Source organism: Schistocerca nitens, chromosome 4 (genome assembly GCF_023898315.1).
Source record: "Schistocerca nitens isolate TAMUIC-IGC-003100 chromosome 4, iqSchNite1.1, whole genome shotgun sequence".
NCBI classification, from domain to species: Eukaryota; Metazoa; Arthropoda; class Insecta; order Orthoptera; family Acrididae; genus Schistocerca; species Schistocerca nitens.
The window spans coordinates 295,560,430-295,585,055 of NC_064617.1; the positions used below are offsets into that span (position 1 = coordinate 295,560,430).

Genomic DNA, 24,626 nt, shown 5'->3' on the forward strand with positions numbered 1-24,626 from the left:
TTACCTGAAGTAGAGGCGCGCCTTTTGCTCCGACAGAGGACCGCGACGAGCACGAATGTGCTCCAGCAAGTCCCCCTTCTCACACAGTTCCATGAAGATGAAGATCTGCGAGCCGAAACCTACTACGTCGAAGATCTGGACTATGTGCGGATGCGTCACAGCACGCAGTACTTCCAATTCTCGAGGGAGGAAGCGAGCTACGAAGTCCTTTGGCGCCTGTGTAATTAACAGACCGAGACTTACACATTGCACTACACTTCAATTCCATTATGTGTATACGGCCATATTTTTTCAACTAATTATTATTAATTATAGTTACATCAATACATAGAAATTACTTCAATATATTCGTCGGAGACGTGTTTGGAGGCAACCCGGTCAGGCTGAACGCTTTAGACACACTGTCCAGCAAGTGCAGCAAGGTGGAGGTTCCCTACTGTTTTGGGGCGGCATTATGTGGGGCCGACGTACGCCGCTGGTGGTCATGGAAATCGCCGGAACGGCTGTACGGTACGTGAATGCCATCCTCCGAGCGACAGTGCAATCATATAGGCAGCATATTGGCGAGGTATTCGTCTTCATGGACGACAATTCGCGCCCCCATCGTGCACATCTTGTGAATGACTTCATTCAGGATAACGATATCGCACGACTAGAGTGGCCAGCATGTTCTCCAGACATGAACCCTATCGAACATGCCTGGGATAGATTGAAAAGGGCAGTTTATGAACGACGTGACCCACCAACCACTCTGAGGGATCTACGCCGAACCTCCGTTGACGAGAGGGACAATCTGGACCAACAGTGCCTTGATGAACTTGTGGATAGTATGCCACGAGGAATACAGGCATTCATCAATGCAAGAGGACGTGCTACTGGGTATTAGAGGTACTGGAGTGTACAGCAATCTGGACCATCACCGCTGAAGGTCTCGCTGTATGGTGGTACAACATGCAATGTGTGGTTTTCATGAGTAATAAAAAGGGCGGAAATTATGTTTCTGTTGATCTCTATTCCAATTTTCCGTACAGGTTCGGGAACTCTGGGAACCGAAGTGATGCAAAACTTTTTTGATGTGTGTATATGTTGGCACTTGGTAGAACTTGCTAACTCACTATTAATGTCGCCTAAGATAAAACAGCAAACTTAATCCAGACATTTCTTAGTCTCCCTCGCATGACATATCTAAAATTTTGCGGTACTGCCTCTCATGCTGTGAATTTAACTACATTAATGGTGAGATGTCTGCATAAAAGGCTTCCTCTGCTGACATCTCACGCACACATTTAGGGCAGAAACAGCACCTCTCCGTTGTAAGTGTTGTTTCCAAACTGAACTGAAGTTTTACATCAAGTCTGTAGGCCAGTGATGTATGGTAGACATGTTCTTTCTACATAAAACTGTAGGCATTGCTTCTATGAGAAAATATAAGTAACTCATATGGTATCAATAAGTAGAGAAGTTCTGTTTCTGCAATAAACGATTCACAAAAAATGATTCAAATGGCTCTGAGCACTATGGGACTTAACCTCTGAGGTCATCAGTCCCCTAGAACTTAGAACAACTTAAACGTAACTAACCTAAGGGCATCACACACATCCATTCCCGAGGCAGGATTCGAACCTATGACCGTAGCGGTCGCGCGGTTACAGACTGTAGCGCCTAGAACCGCTTTTTTATTTTTTTACGTTTTGTTAATTATTGATCGTTGTGTTTGGTCGTTGCGGACGTCGCAAGACATCCTATTCAAGTTCGGTGGTTGATCTTTCCACTCAGTTTTTTATAACAGAGGCCAAGCGGCTCTCTGACCGAACACGCTGAGCTACCGTGCCGGCGCACCGCTCGGCCACTGCGGCCGGCAAACGATTCACACTGCCAAGACGTACGTCACCTATGGCAGAGACATGACCACATCCTATCAGTGCTACACCACATAGAGCTCTCCAACATGACCAGTGTTCTCTTTTGTAGGAGCGTGAGAATACTATGTAGTTAGTTTAGGCGCGCGGTCTGAGGCGCCCTTGCCACGGTTCGCGTGGCTCCCCGGGGCGGAGGTTCGAGTCCTCCCTCGGGCTTGGGTGTGTTGTCGTCCTTAGCGTAAGTTAGTTTAAGTAGTGTGTAAGCCTAGGGAGCAATTACCTCAGCAGTTTGGTCCTTTACCACAAATTTCCAAAAATTACTACGTAGCTAGAACTGGAATGCTGAAGCCTTGTATGAAGGTAAGCCAGAGAGTGACTGAGCAAGCATTTTTTTTCTATTTTATTACAACAATTGCAAAACAGTTACAATTACATCATTTGTCATTATAGTCACCCTGATTTTCGACGCATTTGGTCCATCATTGCACAAACTTTCCAATACCCTCGGAAAAAAAGTTTTTTGGACGAGCAGCACACCACATAGGACCTGCTTCCTCGCCGCTTCACCAGAGTTCACTTGTAAAAGTCTTTCTTCATCACATACGTTATACAATTCACAATTACTACCTTCGCCCACTGTCATCTTCAGACCTTTTACAAGCAGAGAAACAGTGGTGTGACAAGCTAAATTCAGTTAGCTGTAGCTAAATCTAAATCATTACTCTTTATACATTTTATGTGATTTTAAGTATGGATTTTATTTCCACGTTTTTGCATGTCAGTTTTTGTTTTATTGTCAGAAGCTTATTTTGCTATATGAAATATTTTTAATGAATAACTATGCATATCTCATTTTAAATATTGGGCATACAGTTCTCTAGCATTACTGCCCTTTATTGACTACAGTTCTTTCTATAAATGCAGAATGTCCCCAGGCCATCACCAGCACTTACTATGTACCTAGGTGTGTAGTTGCTGACGTTGGAAGTGGCCGTGCGGTTAAAGGCGCTGCAGTCTGGAACCGCGAGACCGCTACGGTCGCAGGTTCGAATCCTACCTCGGGCATGGATGTTTGTGATGTCCTTAGGTTAGTTAGGTTTAACTAGTTCTAAGTTCTAGGGGACTAATGACCACAGCAGTTGAGTCCCATAGTGCTCAGAGCCATTGGAGCCATTTTTTGCTGACGTTGATACTTACTTCATAATTTTTTGTGGAAAGTATGACTGATTTGCATGGCTGTTAGACACGTTATTGTTTTTACTGTTATTTCTTCTGTATTCCTAGGCCTTTTGTACATTTAGTTTCAACTAATTGAAGCTGGTTTGTCAAAAAAAAAAAGTTCAAATGTGTGTGAAATCTTACGCGACTTAACTGCTCAGGTCATCAGTCCCTAAGCTTACACACAACTTAACCTAAATTATCCTAAGGACAAACACACACACCCATGTCCGAGGGAGGACTCGAACCTCCGCCGGGACCAGCCGCACAGTCCATGACTGCAGCGCCTGAGACCGCTCGGCTAACCCCGCGCGGCAGTTGGTTTGTCACGCTGTTGTTTTTCTGTTTGTAACAGTTCTGAATATGGCAGTAGCCGAAACCGGTAATTGTAAATTATACACCCTTTGTGACTAAGACGGACCTTTACAAGTACAGTGCCATAACATGATGAGGATTTATTTATAAACTTTAGCGGAGCTCAATCGACGGCCTCTGAACCCATTTAAGTTGGACCAGACACACGAAAACTCGATGGGGAGAAATCAGGACTGTATGCATGAAGCTTCAGCTCCTCAAAATGCTTATTCTAAAGCTTTTGAAAGGTTTGGATAGTCATATGTGGACGCCATTTGTCAATAGATCTCGACAATTGCTTCGAAATGAAGGCTTCGATTAGTGGCAAAGCATATCGCTGTAATGTTGACTGTTTACGGTTGATGCCTTTTCCAGGTAATGTTCCAGAACTCGCCGTTGCGGACCCAAAAAAATCTGTGAACGTCACTTTTCCTGTAGCGAGTTGAGTCTTAATTTCTTTTTGACCGGATATCCGGGGTATTTCCATCACATGCCCTGACATTTTGTCTTTAGTTCAAGGTGATGAGCCCATGTTTCGTCTCCAGTGATGATTCGTTTCAAAAACATTTCTCTTTCATTAGCACGACTGACAGATTCTCTTGCGATTGCACCTTTGCTCTTCCTCGAATAGTTTCGGGATTCATGTTGCACAGACTGAACGAAAGTTGAGTCTGTTATGGATGATGTCCATTAGCAGAACCATCACTACAATGCACATAAGGTTTGCCATTCCATCAACAGTCACTCGTTGGCTTTTCAAAAGAAGATCACAGAGTTGCTCACAAGGGGACCTCCCCATCGCACCCCCCTCAGATTTAGTTATAAATTGACACAGTGGATAGGCCTTGAAAAACTGAAGACAGATCAATCGAGAAAACAGGAAGAAGTTGTGTGGAACTATGAAAAAATAAGCAAAATATACAAACTGAGTAGTCCATGTGCAAGATAGGCAACATAATGGACAATATTAGCTGATGAGTGCCGTGGTCTCGTGGTCAGAGTGAGCAACTGCGAAACGAAAGGTCCTTGGTTCGAGTCCTCCCTCAAGTGAAAATTTGACTTTCTTTATTTTCCCAAAGTTACGATCTGTCCGTTCATTCATTGACGTCTCTGTTCACTGTAATAAGTGTAGTGTCTGTGTTTTGCGACCGCACCGCAAAACCGTGCGATTAGTAGACGAAAGGACGTGCCTCTCCAATAGGAACCGAAAACATTTGATCGCAAGGTCATAGGTCAACCGATTCCTCCACAGGAAAACACGTCTGATATATTCTTTACGACACTGGTGACGGCATGTGCGTCACATGACAGGAATATGTTGTCGACCCACATAACTTGCACACTTGGCGAATAGGTAAAAAGATTATTCTACCTTGCCCGATTTAGGTTTTCTTGTGGATGTGATAATCACTCCAAAAAAAGTGATGAAAACATAAGAGTTTGTCACATAAACTGCATCAAATGAATGCAACAGTTTCAGAGTCGCACAGTTTTCCCTGTGCTCTGTTAAAACATGTTTTTTACGTTTTCAAATGTTTTCGTGCGTAGACCGTCAAATTCTGTATATGTTCAAGCAAATTTGAACATGTCCTGGAATTTTGGAAAGCGAAGTTGATTATGTGTGAGTGCCTGAACTCTGATAATTATCTGAAAATAAAAAATTAAAATTTTCATCCGAGAGAAGATTTGAACCAAGGACCTGTCGTTTCACAGCCGCTCACGCTAACCACGGCGCTCATAAGCGATCACACTCCTTGTTGTTGCCTACGCTGCGCATGGACTACTCAGTGTGTATATTTTGCTTATTTTTTTGGTAGTTCCACACAACTTCTTCCTGTTTTCTCGATTGATCTGTGTTCAGTTTTTCAAGGCCTATCCCTGTGCCAACTTATAACTAAATCTGAGGGGGGTGCGATGGGGAGGTTCCCTTGTCAGTGTTAGCATCAGCAGTGGATATGACTGGAGGTCTTGGCCTTTCCTCGTCCGTCAAGCCTATCTGACTGCTTCCGGTTTCTTCACACTTCCCCCCTCCCCTCCCAGTCTTCTGCGGATTGCGGCTACTAGCACACCTTCGGACCACTAAAAACCGGATCGTTGAATTCACTCATCACTGGTCCTAACGAAGAGTGGAGCTATGTTCAGCTATGTTCACTTCACAAAAGCACGAAGCGAACAGTGTGAGCCGGCCGGTGTGGCCGTGCGGCTAAAGGCGCTTCAGTCTGGAACCGCGTGATCGCTACGGTCGCAGGTTCGAATCCTGCCTCGGGCATGGATGTGTGTGATGTCCTTAGGTTAGTTAGGTTTAAGTAGTTCTAAGTTCTAGGGGACTGATGACCACAGATGTTAAGTCCCATAGTGCTCAGAGCCATTTGAACCATTTTTGAACAGTGTGACAACGCTGAAACTTGCCACAAGCGACGAGAACGATGCTGTGTAGCAGGTGACGAGAACAATAAGCCGTACTGGCAGCCAAAGACGATTAGAGCAAAAGTGTAGGTAGTAACTGACTCACCCCCGCAGTTTGACTCATCGCCGGCAGAGAGACGTACCTGGCGACAGTCGAGTTGCTTGCAGGCGCACCGCAGGGGTCTGCCCCTGGGCCTGCGGAACCAAGCGGTGCGCACCTTGCTGTACGACCCGCCGCCGATGGTGCGGCCCAGCCGGAAGCCGCGCTGCTGCAGCACCTTCTGCAGTTCCTGAGGACACACACCCGTGTTCAGAAGCTGTACCAGGCCTGCGACTTTGTTTTATCAAAACACTTTTCTGAAATTCCGATGTTTCTTCATGTTGAAATTCCAAAAAATACAATATAGCACAGGTCACACCAATATTCAAGAAAGGAAATAGGAGAAACCCATTGAATTACAGACCCGTATCACTGACCTCAATTTGCAGTAGGATTTTGGAGAATATACTGTGCTCTAACATTATGAATCTCCTTGAAGAAAATGAATTATTGATACATAACCAACACGGATTCAGAAAATATCGTTCTTGTGCAACACAATTAGCTCTTTATTCCCATGAAGTAATGAGTGTCGTCGACAAGGGATCTCAGATCGATTGCATATTCCTAGATTTACAGTAGGCTTTTGATACCGTTCCTCACAAGCGACTATTAATCAAATTGCGTGCATATGGAGTATCGTCACAGTTGTGTGACTGGATTCGTGATTTCCCCTCAGAGGTCACAGTTCGTAGTGATAGATGGTAAATCATTGAGTAGAACAGAAGTGATATCTGGGGTTCGGCAAGGTAGTGTCATAGGCCCTCTGCTGTTTCTGATTTACATAAATGATCAAGGTGATAATCTGAGCAGCCCCCTTAGATTGTTTGCAGATGACGCTATAATTTACCGTCTAGTAAAATCATCAGACGATCAAGTCCAATTACAAAATGATCTAGAGAGAATTTCTGTATGGTGAAAAGTGGCAATTGGCACAAAACAAGAAATGTGAGAGGTCATCCACGTGGGTACTAAAAGAAATCCGATAAATTTTGGGTATATGATAAATCGCACAAATCTAAGGGCTGTGAGTTCGACTAAATACCTAGGAATTACAATTACGAGCAACTTAAATTGGAAATACCACATAGATAATATTGGGGGAGGGCGAAACAAAGACTGCGCTTTGTTGGCAGAACACTTAGAAGATGCGACGAACCCACTAAAGAGACAGTCCACATTACACTTGTCCGTCCTCTGCTGGAATATTGCTGCGCGGTGTGGGATCCTTAGTAGGTAGGATTCATGGAGGACATTGAAAAAGTGCAAAGAAGGGCAGCTCGTTTCGTGTTATCGCGCAAAAGGGGTGAGAGTGTCTCTGATATGGTACATGAGTTGGGGTGGCAGTCACTGAAACAAAGGCGGTTTTCTTTGCGGTGAGATCTATTTGCGAAATTTCAATCACCAACTGTCTCTTCAGAATGCGAAAAGATTTTGTTGACACCCGCCTACGTAGGGAGAAATGATCATCATAATAAAATAAGAGAAATCGGAGCTCGAACGGAAAGATTTAGGTGTTCCTTTTTCCCACGCACCATTTGAGAGTGGAATGGTAGAGAAGTAGTATGAAAATGGTTCTATGAACCCTCTGCCAGTCACTTAAGTGTGAATTGAGGAGTAACCAGGTAGATGTAGATGTAGAACCAAGCTGCAATTTCATGAAAAGGAAAGTTGCTGCTCACCATACAGCGGAGATGCTGTCACAGATAGGTACAACAAAAAGACTGTCACAAATATAGCTTTCGGCCAGAAGGCCTTCGTCAGAATTAGACGGCAAACACACACACACACACACACACACACACACACACACACACACACACACTCATGCAAACACAGCTCACACACACATGACTGCAGTCTCAGGCAACTGAGGCCACACTGCGAGCAGTGGCACCGGTGCATGATGAGAGTGGCGACTGGGTGGGGGTAAGGAGGTACCTTGGGTGGGGAGGCACAGAAACCTGCTGTTGGGGAGCGCGGAGGGACGAGGTGAAAAGAGGGTAGGTCAGCTAGCTATGTGCAGTCGGGAGATTAGACGGAGGGAGCAGAGAGGTCCATCTGATCTCGCGACTGCACATAGCTGACCTACCCTCTTTCCAGCTCGTCCCTCCACGCTCCCCAACAGCACGTCACTGTCCACCATGCCTACCCTACTGTGCCTCCCCACCCAAGCCACCTCCTTACCCCCACCCAGTCGCCACTCTCATCATGCACCGGTGCCACTAATCGCAGTGTGGCCTCAGTTGCCTGAGACTGCAGTCATTAAATCAGTGATGGCACTGGTTTCTTTTCTACACTACTGCCCATTAAAATTGCTACACCAAGAAGAAATGCAGATGACAAACGGGTATTCATTTGCTAATATATTACACTAGAACTGACATTTGATTACATTTTAACGCAATTTGGGTGCACAGATCCTGAGAAATCAGTACCCAGAACAACCACCTCTGGCTGTAATACCGGCCTTGATACGCCTGGGCATTGAGTCAAACAGAGCTTGCATGGCGTGTACAGGTACAGCTGCCCATGCAGCTTCAACACGATACCACAGTTCATCAAGAGTAGTGCCTGGCCTATTGTGACGAGGCAGTTGCTCGGCCACCATTGACCAGACGTTTTCAATTGGTGCGAGATCTGGAGAATGTGCTGGCCAGGGCAGCAGTCGAACATTTTCTGTTTCCAGAAAGGCCTGTACAGGACCTGCAACATGCGGTCGTGCATTATCCTGCTGAAATGTACGGTTTCGCAGGGATCCAATGAAGGGTAGAGCCACGGGTCGTAACACATCTGAAATGTAACGTCCACTGTTCAAAGTGCCGTCAATGCGACCAAGAGGTGACCGAGACGTGTAACCAATGGTACCCCATACCATCACACCGCGTGATAAACCGGTATGGCGATGACGAATGCACGCTTCCAATGTGCGTTCACCGTGATGTCGCCAAACACGGATGCCACCATCATGATGCTGTAAACAGAACCTGGATTCACCCAAAAAATGACGTTTTGCCATTCGTGCACCCAGGTTCGTTGTTGAGTACACCATCGCAGGCGCTCCTGTCTGTGATGCAGCGTCAAGGGTAACCGCAGCCGTGGTCTCCGAGCTGATAGTCCATGCTGCTGCAAACGTCGTCGAACTGTTCGTGCAAATGGTTGTTGTCTTGCAAACGTCTCCATCTGTTGACTCAAGGATCGAGACGTTGCTGCACGATCCATTACAGCCATGCGGATAAGATGCCTGTCATCTCGACTGCTAGTGACACGAGGCCGTTGGGATCCAGCAAGGCGTTCCATATTACACTCCTGAACCCACCGACTCCATATTATGCTGAGTCATTGGATCTCGACCAACGCGAGCACCAATGTCGCGATACGATAAACCGAAATCGCGATAGGCTACAATCCGACCTTTATCAAAGTCGGAAACGTGATGGTACGCATTTCTCCTCCTTACATGAGGCATCACAACAACGTTTCACCAGGCAACGCCGGTCAACTGCTGTTTGTGTATGAGAAATCGGTTGGAAACTTTCCTCATGTCAGCACTTTGTAGGTGTCACTACCGGCGCCAACCTTGTGTGAATGCTCTGAATAGCTAATCATTTGCATATCACAGCATCTTCCTCCTGACGGTTAAATTTCTCGTCTGTAGCACGTCATGTTCGTGGTGTAGCAATTTTAATGGCCATTAGTGTATATTTTCGGCTGTGAGTGCTTGTGGTGGCTCTGCGGGCAACGGTCACGGCAGGTCAGGTAGTAGAACTGTTAATAAAATAGTGACAAATCTGTATTTTTCTGAGACATATCTAGAACAACTGTATGGTCAGGCTCCCAAACATGATGTCAAGTTATTAATAGGAGACCTGAATGCAAAAGTAGGAAAAGAAGAGGCCTTTCAGTCAATTATAGGAAGACATAGCCTCCATGAAATATCAAATGACAATGGAATTAGGGCTGTAGATTTTGCTATAAGTAAAAACGTGACTGTCGGCAGTACATGTTTCCCACACAAGAAAGTACCCAAACAAACATGGATTTCACCAGATGGACAAATCAGAAATCATATATACCATGTATTGATTGATCGGAGACACGGATCGAACATAATGGATGTTAAGAGCCAATGTGGAGCTGACTTCAATTCAGACCACCATCTAGTGAGAATTAAATATAGACAAAGGATCTCACTAGTGAATAAACAAAAAGGCGACAAACAAAAGAGGTTTGACATTAAGAAACTGAAGTTAGAAGAAATACGAGGAGCATATCAGACGAAAATAGAAGAGGGGATTAGGAATGATACCAACGCGTCAAATGAATATATAGAAGTAATGTGGAAACGATGTAAGACTGCAATCCTCGACGCAGCTGGAAAGGTTTTGGGACATGAACGGGCTCGAAGGAAGGAAAACTGGTTTGACAAAGAATGTATGAGAAGAATTGAGGAACGTAATATAGCACGAATGAAATTATTGCAGAGAAGAACTCAAGAAAATCTGAATGAATATAATGAAAAGCGCCGTGTAGCGAAGCGGATCTGCAGACAGAAGAAAAGAGCAGTAGAAAAGAAAAAACTGGAAGAAACTGAACAGCTAGGAGAAGAGAAGCAAATTCGTGAAATGTACCAAAAGATTAAAGAAGGGAAGACTTGGTTCCAAGCCAGAACAAATATGTGCAGGAACAAAGAAGGGGAGTTCATGGGGGAGAGTAATAAAATACTTGAAAGGTGGGCAGAATACTTCCAAGAGTTACTGAACCCAGAAGTAGAAGGGTTAGAACGAGGGGGACTGGTGGCGCTAATTTACTATGGACCAGAGGTTTTAACACCAGAATCTACACTGGGGTAGGTGATACAAGCTATTAAGACCTTAAAAAACAATAAGACGCCTGGATAAGATCCAGGCCGAACTTCTCAAATATGGTGGGGTAACGCTGTGGAAAACAATTTATAAAATAATACTGAATATTTGGCAAGAGGAGAGCATGGAAATGGAGTGGAAAACAGCTTTAATGTGCCCCATACACAAAAAGGAGGTAAATTAAACTGCCAGAACTATCGAGGAATCTCCCTGCTAAATACTACATATAAAGTTTTCTCTAAGATTCTAACCAACAGGCTTACTCCATATGTGGAAGAGATAGTTGGAGACTATCAGAGTGGCTTTAGAAGAAATAGGTCAACAACTGACCAGATATTAACATTGTGCATACTACTTGAAAAATGTTATGAACATTTAAATAAGTGAGACAATTAAGGTGCTCGCTGTTAGACATGTGCCGCGGGGATACTTTACACGATGACCATATGTGCTTAAAGTCGTAAAGGTTATCCTCAAACTTTATATTTATAAACTTCATATTTATAAATTTCCTACTATTTAATACAATTTGCCTATAGTTAATACACATAGGGACTTCATCTGCATATGCCTAGTTTGCTTACAATTACGGTTATCAGTTCCCAACACGTGATATACAGACAGCCAATGATTGCAGCCTTGACTCTCCGTATGCGCACGCGCACGAGTTGCTATGTGCTCAGTGCAATTCCGCGTGCAACGGTCAGTGCCAGCGTTAGTTGCCTCTGCCAGCCGACGGCGTGCAGAAGAGATGCCGAGGCTGGACTTCAGCTAAGTAGTTTTATTCGACATGGTACCACGGTACTATAGGTTTTAATTTTAATATTGACTGTGCCTTATTCTGGCATGTTACAGTAATTTTATGCTTCTGAAGAAGGCTAGATTAATTTAGCCGAAACCTGGTAAAGACCAGAAAATTTGTGCAACTGAGTCAGGCTGATTCATCAAAATATTAACATTTTATTTCATTTAATTTGATGACATGATGAAGCGTTGTAAATATTCAGATTCTGAACTCACAGTATCAGGAGTCCTCGGAGAACAATTCTAAACCCAGGCTTTTTGCAGTTGGTTCAGTGACATAAAAAGAAGTGTAATCTGAAAGAAACTGCTCAAATACTCAATTATGTCTTAACATTTCAAAAGCCTGCAAGAACTGGCAATTTCTTCAAAGTGTACAAAAATGTAAAATTGTGCATTTCACAAAACGATAAGACATAGTATCCTATGACTATAATATCAATGAGTCACAAATGGAATCTATCAACTCATGCAAATACCTGGGTGTATTAATCTGTAGTGATATGAAGTGCGATATTCATATAGGCTCAGTCGTACATAAGGATGGTGGAAGGCTTCTGTTCGTTTTTAAGATACTAGGAAAATGAATACAGTTCAAGAAGCAAATTGCTTACAAAACTCTTGTGCGACACATCCAACAATAGCTTTCAAGTGTGTGGGACCTGTACCATATAAGACCACCGGAGGATATTCAAAAAATGGCTCTGAGCACTATGGGACTCAACTGCTGTGGTCATAAGTCCCCTAGAACTTAGAACTACTTAAACCTAACTAACCTAAGGACAGCACACAACACCCAGCCATCACGAGGCAGAGAAAATCCCTGACCCCGCCGGGAATCGAACCCGGGAACCCGGGCGTGGGAAGCGAGAACGCTACCGCACGACCACGACCGGAGGATATTGACCGTACACAATCAACACAGCACGAATACACACAGGCTTGAAACAGCTGGTAGATTAAAATTATATGCCGACTAGTATTTGAACCTTGCTTTTCAAATTTCACAGAGGTTCTCCTGAAAGCTTCACAGAGGTTCTCCTGAAAGCGGCGGATACTTCACGAGCCGTGCCTGGACAGCTCAGTCGGTAGAACATTGCCAGGGAAAGGCAAGATTCTGGGTTCGAATCCCGATCTGGGAGAGTTTTAATCTACCAGGAAGTTTCCAAGCAGTGCACATTCCGCTGTGGACTGAACATTGATTCTGGTAACAGGATTGTTTGCCCACGGCAGAGAGTCAGCGAGATACTGGAGAATCTGAAATGTTATCTGCATGACGACAGATGTACGAGGGCCACTCCAAAAGAAATGCACACTATTTTTTTTAATCCGTCTTTTATTCTACATGTTTGAAAGTTTTACAGTGTGTAGATTCATCCTTTAGGAACAATATTTTCATTTCTCCACATAATTTCCATTCCTCTCAACTGCCTTACGCCATCTTGGAATCAACGCCTGTATACCTGCATGGTAAAATTCTGAACCAACCTGTTGGAAAGGGAGTCATCATCTTCAGAGCTTGTTCCACGAAGAGAGTCTTTCAGTTTTCCAAAGAGATGATAGTCACATGGAGCCAGGTCAGTACTGTAAGGCGGGTGTTTCAGTGTTGTCTGATCGCTTCCATGGTTTTTTGACTGACATGTGGCCGTGCATTGTCGTGCAACAACAAAACATCCTGCTTTTGCCAATTTGGTCGAACACGACTCAGTCGAGCATGAAGTTTCTTCAGTGTCGTCACATATGCATCAGAATTTAGGGTGGTTCCACTTGGCATGATATCTACAAACAGGAGTCCTTCGGAATCGGAAAACACCGTAGCCATAACTTCCAGCAGAAGGTGTGGTTTTGAATTTTTTTTCTTGGGTGAATTTGCGTGATGCCACTCCATTGATTGCCTCTTCGTCTCTGGTGAAAAATGATGGGGCCATGTTTCATCACCTGTCACAATTCTTCCAAGAAATTCATCTCCACCATTCTTGTACTGTTCCAAAAGTTCGCTGCATACCGTTTTTCTTGTTTCTTTGTGAGCCACTGTCAACATCCTGGGAACCCACCTGGCATAAACCTTTTTTTACGCCAATACTTTCAGTATTCTGCAAACACTTCCTTCCCCTATCCCAACGTAGCGTGACAATTCGTTCACTGTTATGCGTCTGTCAGCAGTCACCAATTCGTTAACTCTCTGCACATTGTCTGGAGTGAGTGCAGTACGAGGCCTGCCGCTGCGAGGACGGTCCTCAATATTGCCGTGCTCGCTTTCATCACGTAACCTGCTTGCCCACCGACTAACTGTACTGTGATCGACAGCAGCATCTCCATACACCTTTTTCAACCTCTTGTGGATGTTTTCCACTGTCTCGTTTTCATAGCACAGGAATTGTATGACAGCACGTTGCTTCTGACGAACGTCAAGTGTAGCAGCCATCTTGAAGACGTGCTGTGACGGCGCCACTCACGGGACTAAGTTGAACTAAGTTTGAAAACAAGCAGGAAGGATGCATCTACACACTGTAAAACTTTCAGACAAGCACAATGAAAACTGTATTTTTACAAAAATAGTTCATTAATGGTTCATAATCCTTGGCACTAACTTGACCTTGCAGAGTAACCATGGCACTCAGGGAACACCACGATATGGCTGCCTAAACCATCAACGACCCCGCCATGTTTCACTCTTGGTACATAAACTCGGCCAAAAGTTGGAAACATTGTGAAACAAGACTCATCCCATAAAGTGACATCCACACACTGGTCCATAGTCAAGGTTTTGTGCCTTCAGCACTATGTTTTCCTGTCACAGGCATCTGCGTCATTGATGAGTGGTTTTGGAATCCAGATCCCTTGAAATTCCATATACAGGGTGGTCCATTGATCGTGACCGGGCCAAATATCTCACGAAATAAGCGTCAAACGAAAAAATTACAAAGAACGAAACTGGTCTAGCTTGAAGGGGGAAACCAGATGGCGCTACGGTTGGCCCACTAGATGGCGATGCCACAGATCAAACGGATATCAACTGCGTTTTTTAAAATAGGAACTTCGTTTTTTATTACAAATTCGTGTAGTACGTAAAGAAACATGAATATTTTAGTTGGACCACGTTTTTCGCTTTGTGGCAGATGGCGCTGTAATAGTCACAAACATATGGCTCACAATTTTAGACGAACAGCTGGTAACAGGTAGGTTTTTTAAATTAAAATACAGAACGTAGGTTCGTTTGAACATTTTATTTCGGTTGTTCCAATGTGATACATGTGAACTTATCATTTCTGAGAACACTTGCTATTCCAGCGTGATTACCTGTAAATACCACATTAATGAAATAAATGCTCAAAATGATGTCCGTCAACATCAATGCATTTGGCGATACATGTAACGACATTCCTCTCTACAGAGAGTAGTTCGCCTTCCGTTATGTTCGCGCATGCATTGACAATGTGCTGACGCGTGTTGTCAGGCGTTGTCGGTGGATCACGATAGCAAATATCCTTCAACTTTCCCCACAGAAAGAAATCCGGGGACGTCAGATCCGGTGAACGTGCGGGCCATGGTATGGCGCTTCGACGACCACTCCACCTGTCATGAAATATGCTATTCAATACCGCTTCAACCGCACGCGAGTTATGTGCCGGATATCCATCATGTTGGAAGTATATCGCCATTCTGTCATTCAGTGAAACATCTTGTAGTAACATCGGTAGAACATTGCGTAGGAAATCAGCATACATTTCACCACTTAGATTGCCATCGATAAAACGGCGGCCAATTATCCTTCCTCCCATAATGCCGCACCATACATTGACCCGCCAAGGTCGCTGATGTTCCACTTGTCGCAGCCATTGTGGATTTTCCGTCGCCCAATATTTCATATTATGCCGGTTTACGTTACCGCTGTTTATGAATTATGCTTCGTCGCTAAATAGAACGCGTGCAAAAAATCTGTCATCGTCCCGTAATTTCTCTTGTGCCCAGTGGCAGAAGTGTACAGGACGTTCAAAATCGTTGCCATGCAATTCCTGGTGCATAGAAATACGGTATTGGTGCAATCGATGTTGATGTAGCATTCTCAACACCGACGTTTCTGAGATTCCCGATTCTCGCGCAATTTGTGTGCTACTGATGTGCGGATTAGCCGCGACAGCAGCTAAAACACCTACTTGGGCATCATCATTTGTTGCAGGTCGTGGTTGACGTTTCACATGTGGCTGAACACTTCCTGTTTCCTTAAATAACGTAACTATCCGCCCAACGGTCCGGACACTTGGATGATGTCGTCCAGGATGCCGAGCAGCATACATAGCACACGCCCGTTGGGCATTTTGATCACCATAGCCATACATCAACACGATATCGACCTTTTCCGCAATTGGTAAACGGTCCATTTTAACACTGGTAATGTATCACGAAGCAAATACCGTCCGCACTGGCGGAATGTTACGTGATACCACGTACTTATACGTTTGTGACTATTACAGGGCCGTCTATCACAAAGCGAAAAAAGTGGTTCAACTAAAACATTCATATTTCTTTACGTACTACACGAATATGTAATAAAAAATGGGGGTTCCTATTTAAAAAAACTCAGTTGATATCCGCTTGACCTATGGCAGCGCCATCTAGCGGGCCAACCATAGCGCCATCTGGTTTCTCCCTTCAAGCTAGACGAGTTTCGTTCTTTGTAGTTTTTTCGTTTGATGCTTGCGTGAGATATTTGGCCCGGTCACTATCAATGGACCAACCTGTATATGCAGGTCCCTTCGTGTTGTTGCAAGTGGGGCAGTCAGCTATGCACTGACTTTTACAGCTGTCGTTCTCTTATTTTTCATTCATTCAGGCACCCTATTTTTAAAGAAGTTAAAATAACCGTAGAGCCCCTTAAGAATGCACGGAAAAGTAAGGTTAGGTTACTTCATTAAAATATTAGAGAACTGAGTGATAAAGCAGAAGAGCTTCTTGTCTGTTTGGAAAATTTTGAGAGCTCTGGGGAGACAGACATCCTGTGCCTCACTGAGCAACATTTAACCGTAGGGTTAGATAGGTTACATATAAAAGATTACACTCTAGTAGCATACTGATGCAGAAGTAGTATGGGAAAAGGAGGTGTTGTTACATATATTAAGACAGAACACAAGTTCAGAAACACTGAGATTATTAGATTTTGTAGTGATTAGCACACAGAAGTGTGTGTTTGTGAACCAATACTGAAAAATTGTCCACATCCAGTTATAACTGTGTATAGATACCCACCGGGAAATTCTGAACTGTTTATGAGGAATCTGGATTCCTTACCATGCACAGCAGCAAGTAGTCAATAGTCTGTGGTGACTTCAATGTAGAAGTGATGTCTTCAGTGTAGCAGTGATGTCTTTTCTGTAAAGGATTCTGAAAAGATAACTGATCCGGAAACCATATTTGAATCATACAATTTGAGCTCAGTAATTAACTTTCCAACACGGGTGATGAAGGCAGTAGGACCCTAACTGATAGTGTTTTCTTTGATGAAGCTCAAAGCAAGATAATAACTGTTTACCCAGTAGCAAATGCTCTCTCTGACGTTGATGCATGCTTAGGATAAATGATGTGCCTTACAGTATGGCTACTCCTCTCTGGAAATCAGCTACAATAATTAATGACTCCAGGAAAAATGTTTTTGAGAAAAGTTTACAAGAAATGATTTGAGATGAAATTTATAGCGAACCAAACGCTAACACAAAATTTAATCTATTCCATGATAAATTCAAATCATTATTTGAAAACAGCTTTCGGCAAAAGGTAATCAGGAAGTACATTAAACAGCCACGTGAAAGCCATGTACTACTAAGGTGGTTAAAGTGTCTCGTGAATGGAAATTGGAAATGTGTCCGTTGCTAACAAGAAGCAGAGATACTGTAGTTGATGCACAGAAAAAAAAAATCAAGTAACATGCACATTATGTCAGAAATCAGTAATTCCGACAACAGACTTAAGGCTATATCGAATGTACTGAAACGAGAGACAGGTCAACCAGCCACAGAAAAGGGTAACGTCTCCATTGATCTGAATGGATCAGCTGTAATTCATGAGTCACATGTAGCAAATATATTTACTAATCATTTCTTAAATACAGTAGAAGGTATATGGAGAAACAGTTCAAGAGAAAAAATCACAGCAGTAATTTGAAAAACAATACTTATAGAATTCAATCAAATGAATGTATCACCAATTCCTCATTCTGAAGTTAATAAAACTATAATTTCTCTAATTAGCCTATCTTTCAAAAATAAAAGGTCATCTAGTTTTGATAATGTTGCCAAACGAGTACTACAGATTTCTTCCAGTATAGCCCTGTCTTACCTGAAACATGTAATGCATCACTCATTCAAGGCATTTTTCCAGAGAGACTGAAATACGCCAGTGTCAAACCCCTCCAAAAGAAAGATGAAAGGAGAGAGATAAATAACTACCAACCTGTTTCACTGGTGACATTATTTCCCAAAATGTTTGAAAGGGTTACGTATTCTAGAATAGTAACTCACCTGAACAACAACAAATCCTCAGCAAATCATATACTGTTTTCAGAAGAGCTGCTCTACAGAGAATGCCGTTTCCATGTTCACTCACTAAATTTTACAAGCACTAAAAAATACAATAGCACTGGTCCGTATTTTCTATGATCTGTCTAAGAAACTTGACTGTGCGAATCGCATCGCTTTCCTAGATAAATTGAAATTGTATGGAACTGCTGGTATAGCCAACTAGTGGATAATTTCATATCTAACAAAAAAAAATGCAGAAAATTGTACTTAGTTATTCAACCAGTTTAGTCGGGGGACATTATTCTAATTGGGGAGAAATCACGTATGGGGTTCCCCAAGACAGTCTTAGATCCGCTATTGTTCTTTATGTGTGCAAACGATCTTTCGTCTAACATACAACAAACAGAATTTATTCTTCTTTGAGATGACACTAATACTGTAATAAATCCAAGTATACATATAGGAACAGAAGAAACAGTTCTTAAAAGTATCATTGACTGGTTTTCTGCGAATGGTTTCACACTCAATTTTAAAAAAGACATAACATTTTCATTTCTGCACATCTAACGGTACTATAGCAGTTGTAAGTGTAACACATGGTTGGGAAATAATAAATAGGGTGGAAACTTCAAAATTCTTAGGTGTCCATATTTATGAGAATTTAAACTAAAAAAAGCACATTTTGGAACTCCTAAAATAACTTAGTTCAGCCACACTTGCATTTAGAATCACTGCAAATCTTGAGGAGAGACACATCAATAAGTTAACATATTTTCATTCAATAATGTCATATGGGGTAATGTTCTGGTGTAACTCATGTTTAAGAAAGAAAATCTTCATTGCCCAAAAATGTTCTGTGAGAGTAATATGTGGTGCACAGCCTTGAACATCTTGTAGACATCTTTTAATTACTTGGGCATTCTGACTACGGACTACTGCTTCCCTCATGAAGTTTGTTGTTAAAGGGGTGCACAATGCTTTGAAAAAAGACTAAAATTGTTTCTCCTTGACAGTTCCTTCTATTCTGAAGAAGAATTTCTATTATTGTAAAGTGTAAAAATTGTGGGGTAGGAAATACCATCTTAAATCTATAGAAAAAAAAGAATCTTTACAAACGTTCATCAGGTAGCCATATTTAAAAATTAAGTTGCTATGTGAATGTGCCAGGTAATCCCAAAAGTAAGGTCTCCTACTTTTTTATAAGTACATAGCCCTGTTTATTTGTACAATGGTTTACATCAGTTTACAGCTTGAACATTTAGCAATTTTTGGACATATTCACTATTTCTGCGATGCATTAAAAGACGCTGTGGTAGTTTTTGTATGCCCATGTCATACTAGCTCGCCGCAACGCTGTTCAGAAAGTTACGAACCTTTTCTTTCACCTCGTCGTCGGAGCTGAATCGCTTTCCAGCCAAATGTTCTTTTAACTTAGGGAACAGGCGATAATCACTGGGCGCCAAGTCTGGACTATAGGGTGGGTGGGTGATTATGTTCCACTGAAACTCACAGGAGAGCAACGATTTGCCGAGCGATGTGTGGGCGAGCGTTGTCATGGAGAATGTGTACGCTCTTGCTCAACATTCCTCTTTTCCGGTTCTGAATTGCCCGTTTGAGTTTTTTCAGGGTCTCACAGTACCTGTCAGCGTTAATTGTGGTCCCAGTGGACATAAAGTCGTCCAACAATACCCCTTTCCGATCCCAAAAAACGGTTGTCATGACTTTACCGGCAGACTGTGTTTGTTTCATTTCCGCTGCTTTGGCGAAGAAGGATGCCGCCACTGGCGTGATTGTTGCTTGGTCTCAGGTGTACATTGGTATGCCCAGGTTTCGTCACCAGTGACAGTTGAGTCCAGAAAGTTGTCCTGTTCGGCTGCAGAGCGGTGAAGAAATGTGCGGGGAGCATCAACTCGTTGCCGCATGTGGTCCTCAGTCAGCATGCGTGGCACCCATCTTGCGCACACCTTCCGGTATTTCCATGTTTCCGTTTAAATTCTGTGAGCGGTGCTTCGGGAAACCTCAGGAACCAACGTGCTGAGATCATCCAGGGTGATCCGCCGATCTTCACGCATGCTTTGCTCAACCTTCAACACTGTTTCCTCAGAATTTGACGGTCTCCCGCTCCTTTGTTCGTCGTGAATTTCGGTCCGACCAGCTGCAAACTCTCTACACCACTTACGAACATTTTTGACATGCATGCACGACTCACTATACATTTCCGTCAATTGGCGATGGATTTAATAGGTGCAGTGCCCTTTGCGTTCAAAAGCCGAATATCTGCACGCAAGTTGCACTTGGCGGTAACATCCAACAGGAACTCCATTCTCAACGGCTGCCAAGCCAAGACTGAGCGCCTTGTCAGTGTTGCCAACTCTAAAAAACCCGAGTCGCTAGATTCAATATCAAACGTCGCTAGAAAGTCGCTAAAACTGATTTTACTAGGGGTGTACTGAAAATTTCGTGCTGTGAATGGTGCAATAAGCCAGTGGGGGGGGGGGGGGGCGGTAATAAATTATTAATAAAATTGTTGCATACGTAATTGCTATATTGTCTTAATTAAATGACGCATCGCTTGCAACAACGTACATATAAAATACGCTAACGTTTAATTAAACATGTTATCATAATTGACGCAACACACATATTGTTGTTTCAATCACAGTAGTCAAATATACTAGTAATATACAACTATATTTGTAACAAAAGAAAGCAAGAACTCAAATTAGGTTACAAAATATATACATACCGGTATGTGAGCTATTCATCGTCGTCACTCAGAAGATCGAATAACTCTTCTGTTTCATGCTCTGACAGAACTTTAGTTCTTCAAATAAACTTTATTTTCTTCAGACAAACTTGACTCAGACAATTTCTGTTCAAACATAAAGCCAAGGTTCGGATTTGCGTACATACAGTCGCTTGGAACTGGTGTTGTCAACAGTTGGAAAAACTATGTTTTGTCCGAGTGACTGCATGAGAAATACAAGTGTATCTAGTAATTTAGTGGGGTCATTGTCTTCTCCTTCAAAAGCTTTTATTGCTATTTGTACGTCTTTTAAAGCATGTTTAAGGTAAAACATGTAAAGATGATTTGAGTCGTCACAATACATCTTGTACAAAAGATCGGCAGTGTAACAATTGTCTTGAACCATGGCAAGTGAAAAATGTAGCCTTAGGTCTTCCCACTGCTCCAGAATTCTTCGTATTGCTGGTTCGATTGAAAGCCAACCTGTTGCACAGACCTTCAAAATTTTTAGTGGCTGTTTTCCACAATTTATTGTCTCATAAACCTTTTTATATTCCTCTTGTCTTTTGGGTGAAATGGAGAACCAATTGTAGGTTTCCCGTACAAGAAACTCTATGTTTCTAGGTATGGTATTCACTGAGGCGTGCGAAACTGCGAGCTGAAGAGAGTGACAAATGCAACGGATCAATACCAAATGCTTCAAACCATATTCTCTCTTGAGTTGTTCGAAATGCCCATTGCTTATTCCAACCATTGCAGAAGCATTATCTGTGCCAATTCCTACCATATTAGCGATTGGAAGTTTGAGATCTTTCAAAGAATTCACAAGAACAGCAGCCAGATTTCTTGCATCTGCAGTTTTTACTACAGCGAGTTTGAGAAATGCTGATCTAATGGTTTGGTTGTGTACACTATAGTACCGTGTAACGATATTTAGCATTTTAGATACTGATACATCTGTGGATTCATCTATTAGTACACTGTATTTTTGGTTACCTATATCTTCAACCAATGATTGTGTAAAATATGGAGCCAAAACTGCAGTTATAATGTTAGTGCCCTCGTACGATGTAATTGCATGTTTTTAGCGCCCTCATCACCGGAAAACACCTTCTTGCACAGTATTCCTAAATGATCTACAGCTAAAATAGAACAATGTTCAGCAATAAATAAAAAAAGGGCGCCTTCCGCTCTGCTTGCTATTCTAACTGTAGTTTTCGGAACAATTTTCACAGGTAAGGTGGTTTGTGATTTTTTTTTTAATCAATTTTTAGTTTATGCTTAATAGCTTTCGAATGCTTTCTAATATCATACAATTTAGCATAAAACTTTGTTGCAGATACTTGACATCTTGCCTTGGATAAGTCTCCAACGACTGGTTTCAGCCACCCATTGAATTCAGGTTCTGCTTCCCACGCATCCCGTTATTTTTGAGCGTACTGCTTCTTCTTCTGCGGTAAATCCATTATGTAAGCCACCACAACATAAGTTTCACCAATTTATAATCACTGAAAATACATTAAAACTCAGGCGAACAAGAGGTCATGAAACAATCTACTCACTCGGTAACTCGATATCAGTCCTGTTGTTCAATGTTTAAAACGTAATAATTTCTGAGATACCCCCACCGAGTTGTTCTTGCGTCACCACTGTGCATGTGGTAATAATTTGATTTCGAAAAATTAGGGGTTGCTGGGCAGAAATGTATTTTATTATACTTAATATTACGTTTTTTTTGTCAATTCGAAAAATAAAGGGAGTTCAAAAGTTGAAGAATTATAGATCGATACGCTATCGACGATGACAGGCTAGTGGGTAATGAATAATGAATTGTTCTATAGTCAAGGTTTTCTTACTCTGTAGGCAGTTCCCACATTCAGGTTTACTAAAAGCTGAACAATGCTACATGATCTGCTAAGAACTTAATTTAACTTACTAAATCTAGAACAAAGTCATTGTAGCACCCATTCTGTAGTTAAAATCTTAGTTTTATTAATGAAAATACAGGCCCAAAATAGTTTCTGATATTTGTACTTCAAAAGTCGTCAGTACTCCAAAAGTCGCCAGATAAGTCGCTAAATAATTTTTGTCGCTAAAAGTTTTTTTTTGTCGCTAAGACGAAGGCAAAAGTCGCCATTTGTAGCGACAAAGTCGCTAAATTGGCAACACTACGCCTCATCGCGGCGTGCGCATGTTTAAACACAGTGCGTGAAGCACTCTTCATAACAATGTGACCAACTGCCACACAAACAGAGTTCTGTACTTATAAAAAAAATAGGAGACCTTACTTTTGGGATTACCCTCGCACGTATGATGACTTGTCCCACATAATTACGACTTATCGTGCAAATCATCCTTGGAACATGAAACTAACTAGCTAACTAACTCAAGATCGTCTTCAGTGACCGTCCGTTCCGATCACTCACCATGCACTTTCGTCCGCGTTGTGACTTAGCGGGTGATGTTTTTGACACGGTATAGATCTTAAATACGATGGCCTGTGAAACACGAACACTTCGGCTGCCTTGGTTACGGAAGCACCCACCATGCGAGCGACAACAATTTGCCACGCACGAATGTACTGAGCTGCGACGTAATACACTCACAACCACACAAAACGCTGTTCAGACCACGACTGATACTTCTAACGTATTGCGAATATTGCACTGGTTCCTTTCGTTGTCAAATACGTCAGTTCAACCGGCACGATTGGCTAGCATCTGCACTCATGTTCAGCCATGCATTTCTCATGGTGTTTTCCCTCTTTATTCATCCCCTGTAGATGTAGATGTTAGATGGTTCAATTGACTCTAAGCACTATGGAACTTAAAACCTGAGATCATCAGTCTAGACTTAGAATTACCTAAACCTAACCAACCTAAGGAAATCACACACATCCACGCCCGAGGCATGATTCGAACCTGCGACCGTAGCAGCATCGCGGTTCCGGACTGAAGCGCCTAGAACCGCTCGGCCACAGCGGCCGGCTAGATGTTAGACCTACTATATAAGGTATTTATAAGTTTTTAGTACCATCGTAAAATCGTGTGCCTTTGTAACTGGTGGACTGGTACGCTTACTCACCATATATAAAATGTTAGTTACGTACTGAACGCAACAGAAAAATTTCAGTTTGCTTAATACGAAAAAAAAAAAAAAATACTTGCTCTGAATATCTCTCAATGACGTTTTTTGCTCAAATAACAAATCTTACTTTTTTTAAGAAAGACTACATCGCAATACTCGCTTCAAATGGATACGAAAACAAAACTAATATTCATTTGCGATGGCAACAGTGGCGCCTACGATAAATAAACAAACATACCAGGAAACGACGTTGTTATAACACTATTTCTGAATAATAGCTTGAAAACTTAGCTTGGTATTTGAATTACGAATACGACATACCTTATCGGTGGAGTGTGCGCTTGTTTTCACAGAATCGACGGCTGCCAATTTAGCCACAGACATAGCGGGAAGTGTCACAGTAAAATTTTTTTTTGGAATGAAACGGTACTCTTTGAAAGTAACTTGGAAATAACTTGGGATTTTTGTGCTTCACATCCCAACTACAGCTCTTCAGCTACGAAGAGTTTACGAACTGGTGTCAGTTGCTAGGAAATGTAATGTGTCGCGATTTTCATTGTAGCAGCAACTGCACAAGAGTTGAGCTTACGGAATCTACTTAGATCTCCACAAGATTCAGCAACAAGAAGTCTCACAATTCATGTTGCGTCGTTTATTTTATGAAGAACAAAAACT

The 24,626-nt window shown here is 42.4% G+C and overlaps 1 protein-coding gene across 1 annotated transcript; it reads right to left on the reverse strand.

Annotated features, from left to right (window-relative positions):
- LOC126252261 (testis-specific serine/threonine-protein kinase 6-like) lies at nucleotides 1–24,335 on the reverse strand. Its single transcript, XM_049953133.1, has 3 exons — nucleotides 24,273–24,335; nucleotides 5,981–6,127; nucleotides 1–216 (listed from the first exon to the last, which is right to left on the reverse strand). Exons 1-3 carry the CDS (start codon nucleotides 24,333–24,335, stop codon nucleotides 1–3), a joined length of 426 nt encoding a protein of 141 aa, XP_049809090.1.
- Between the last annotated feature and the right edge of the window lie 291 nt (nucleotides 24,336–24,626).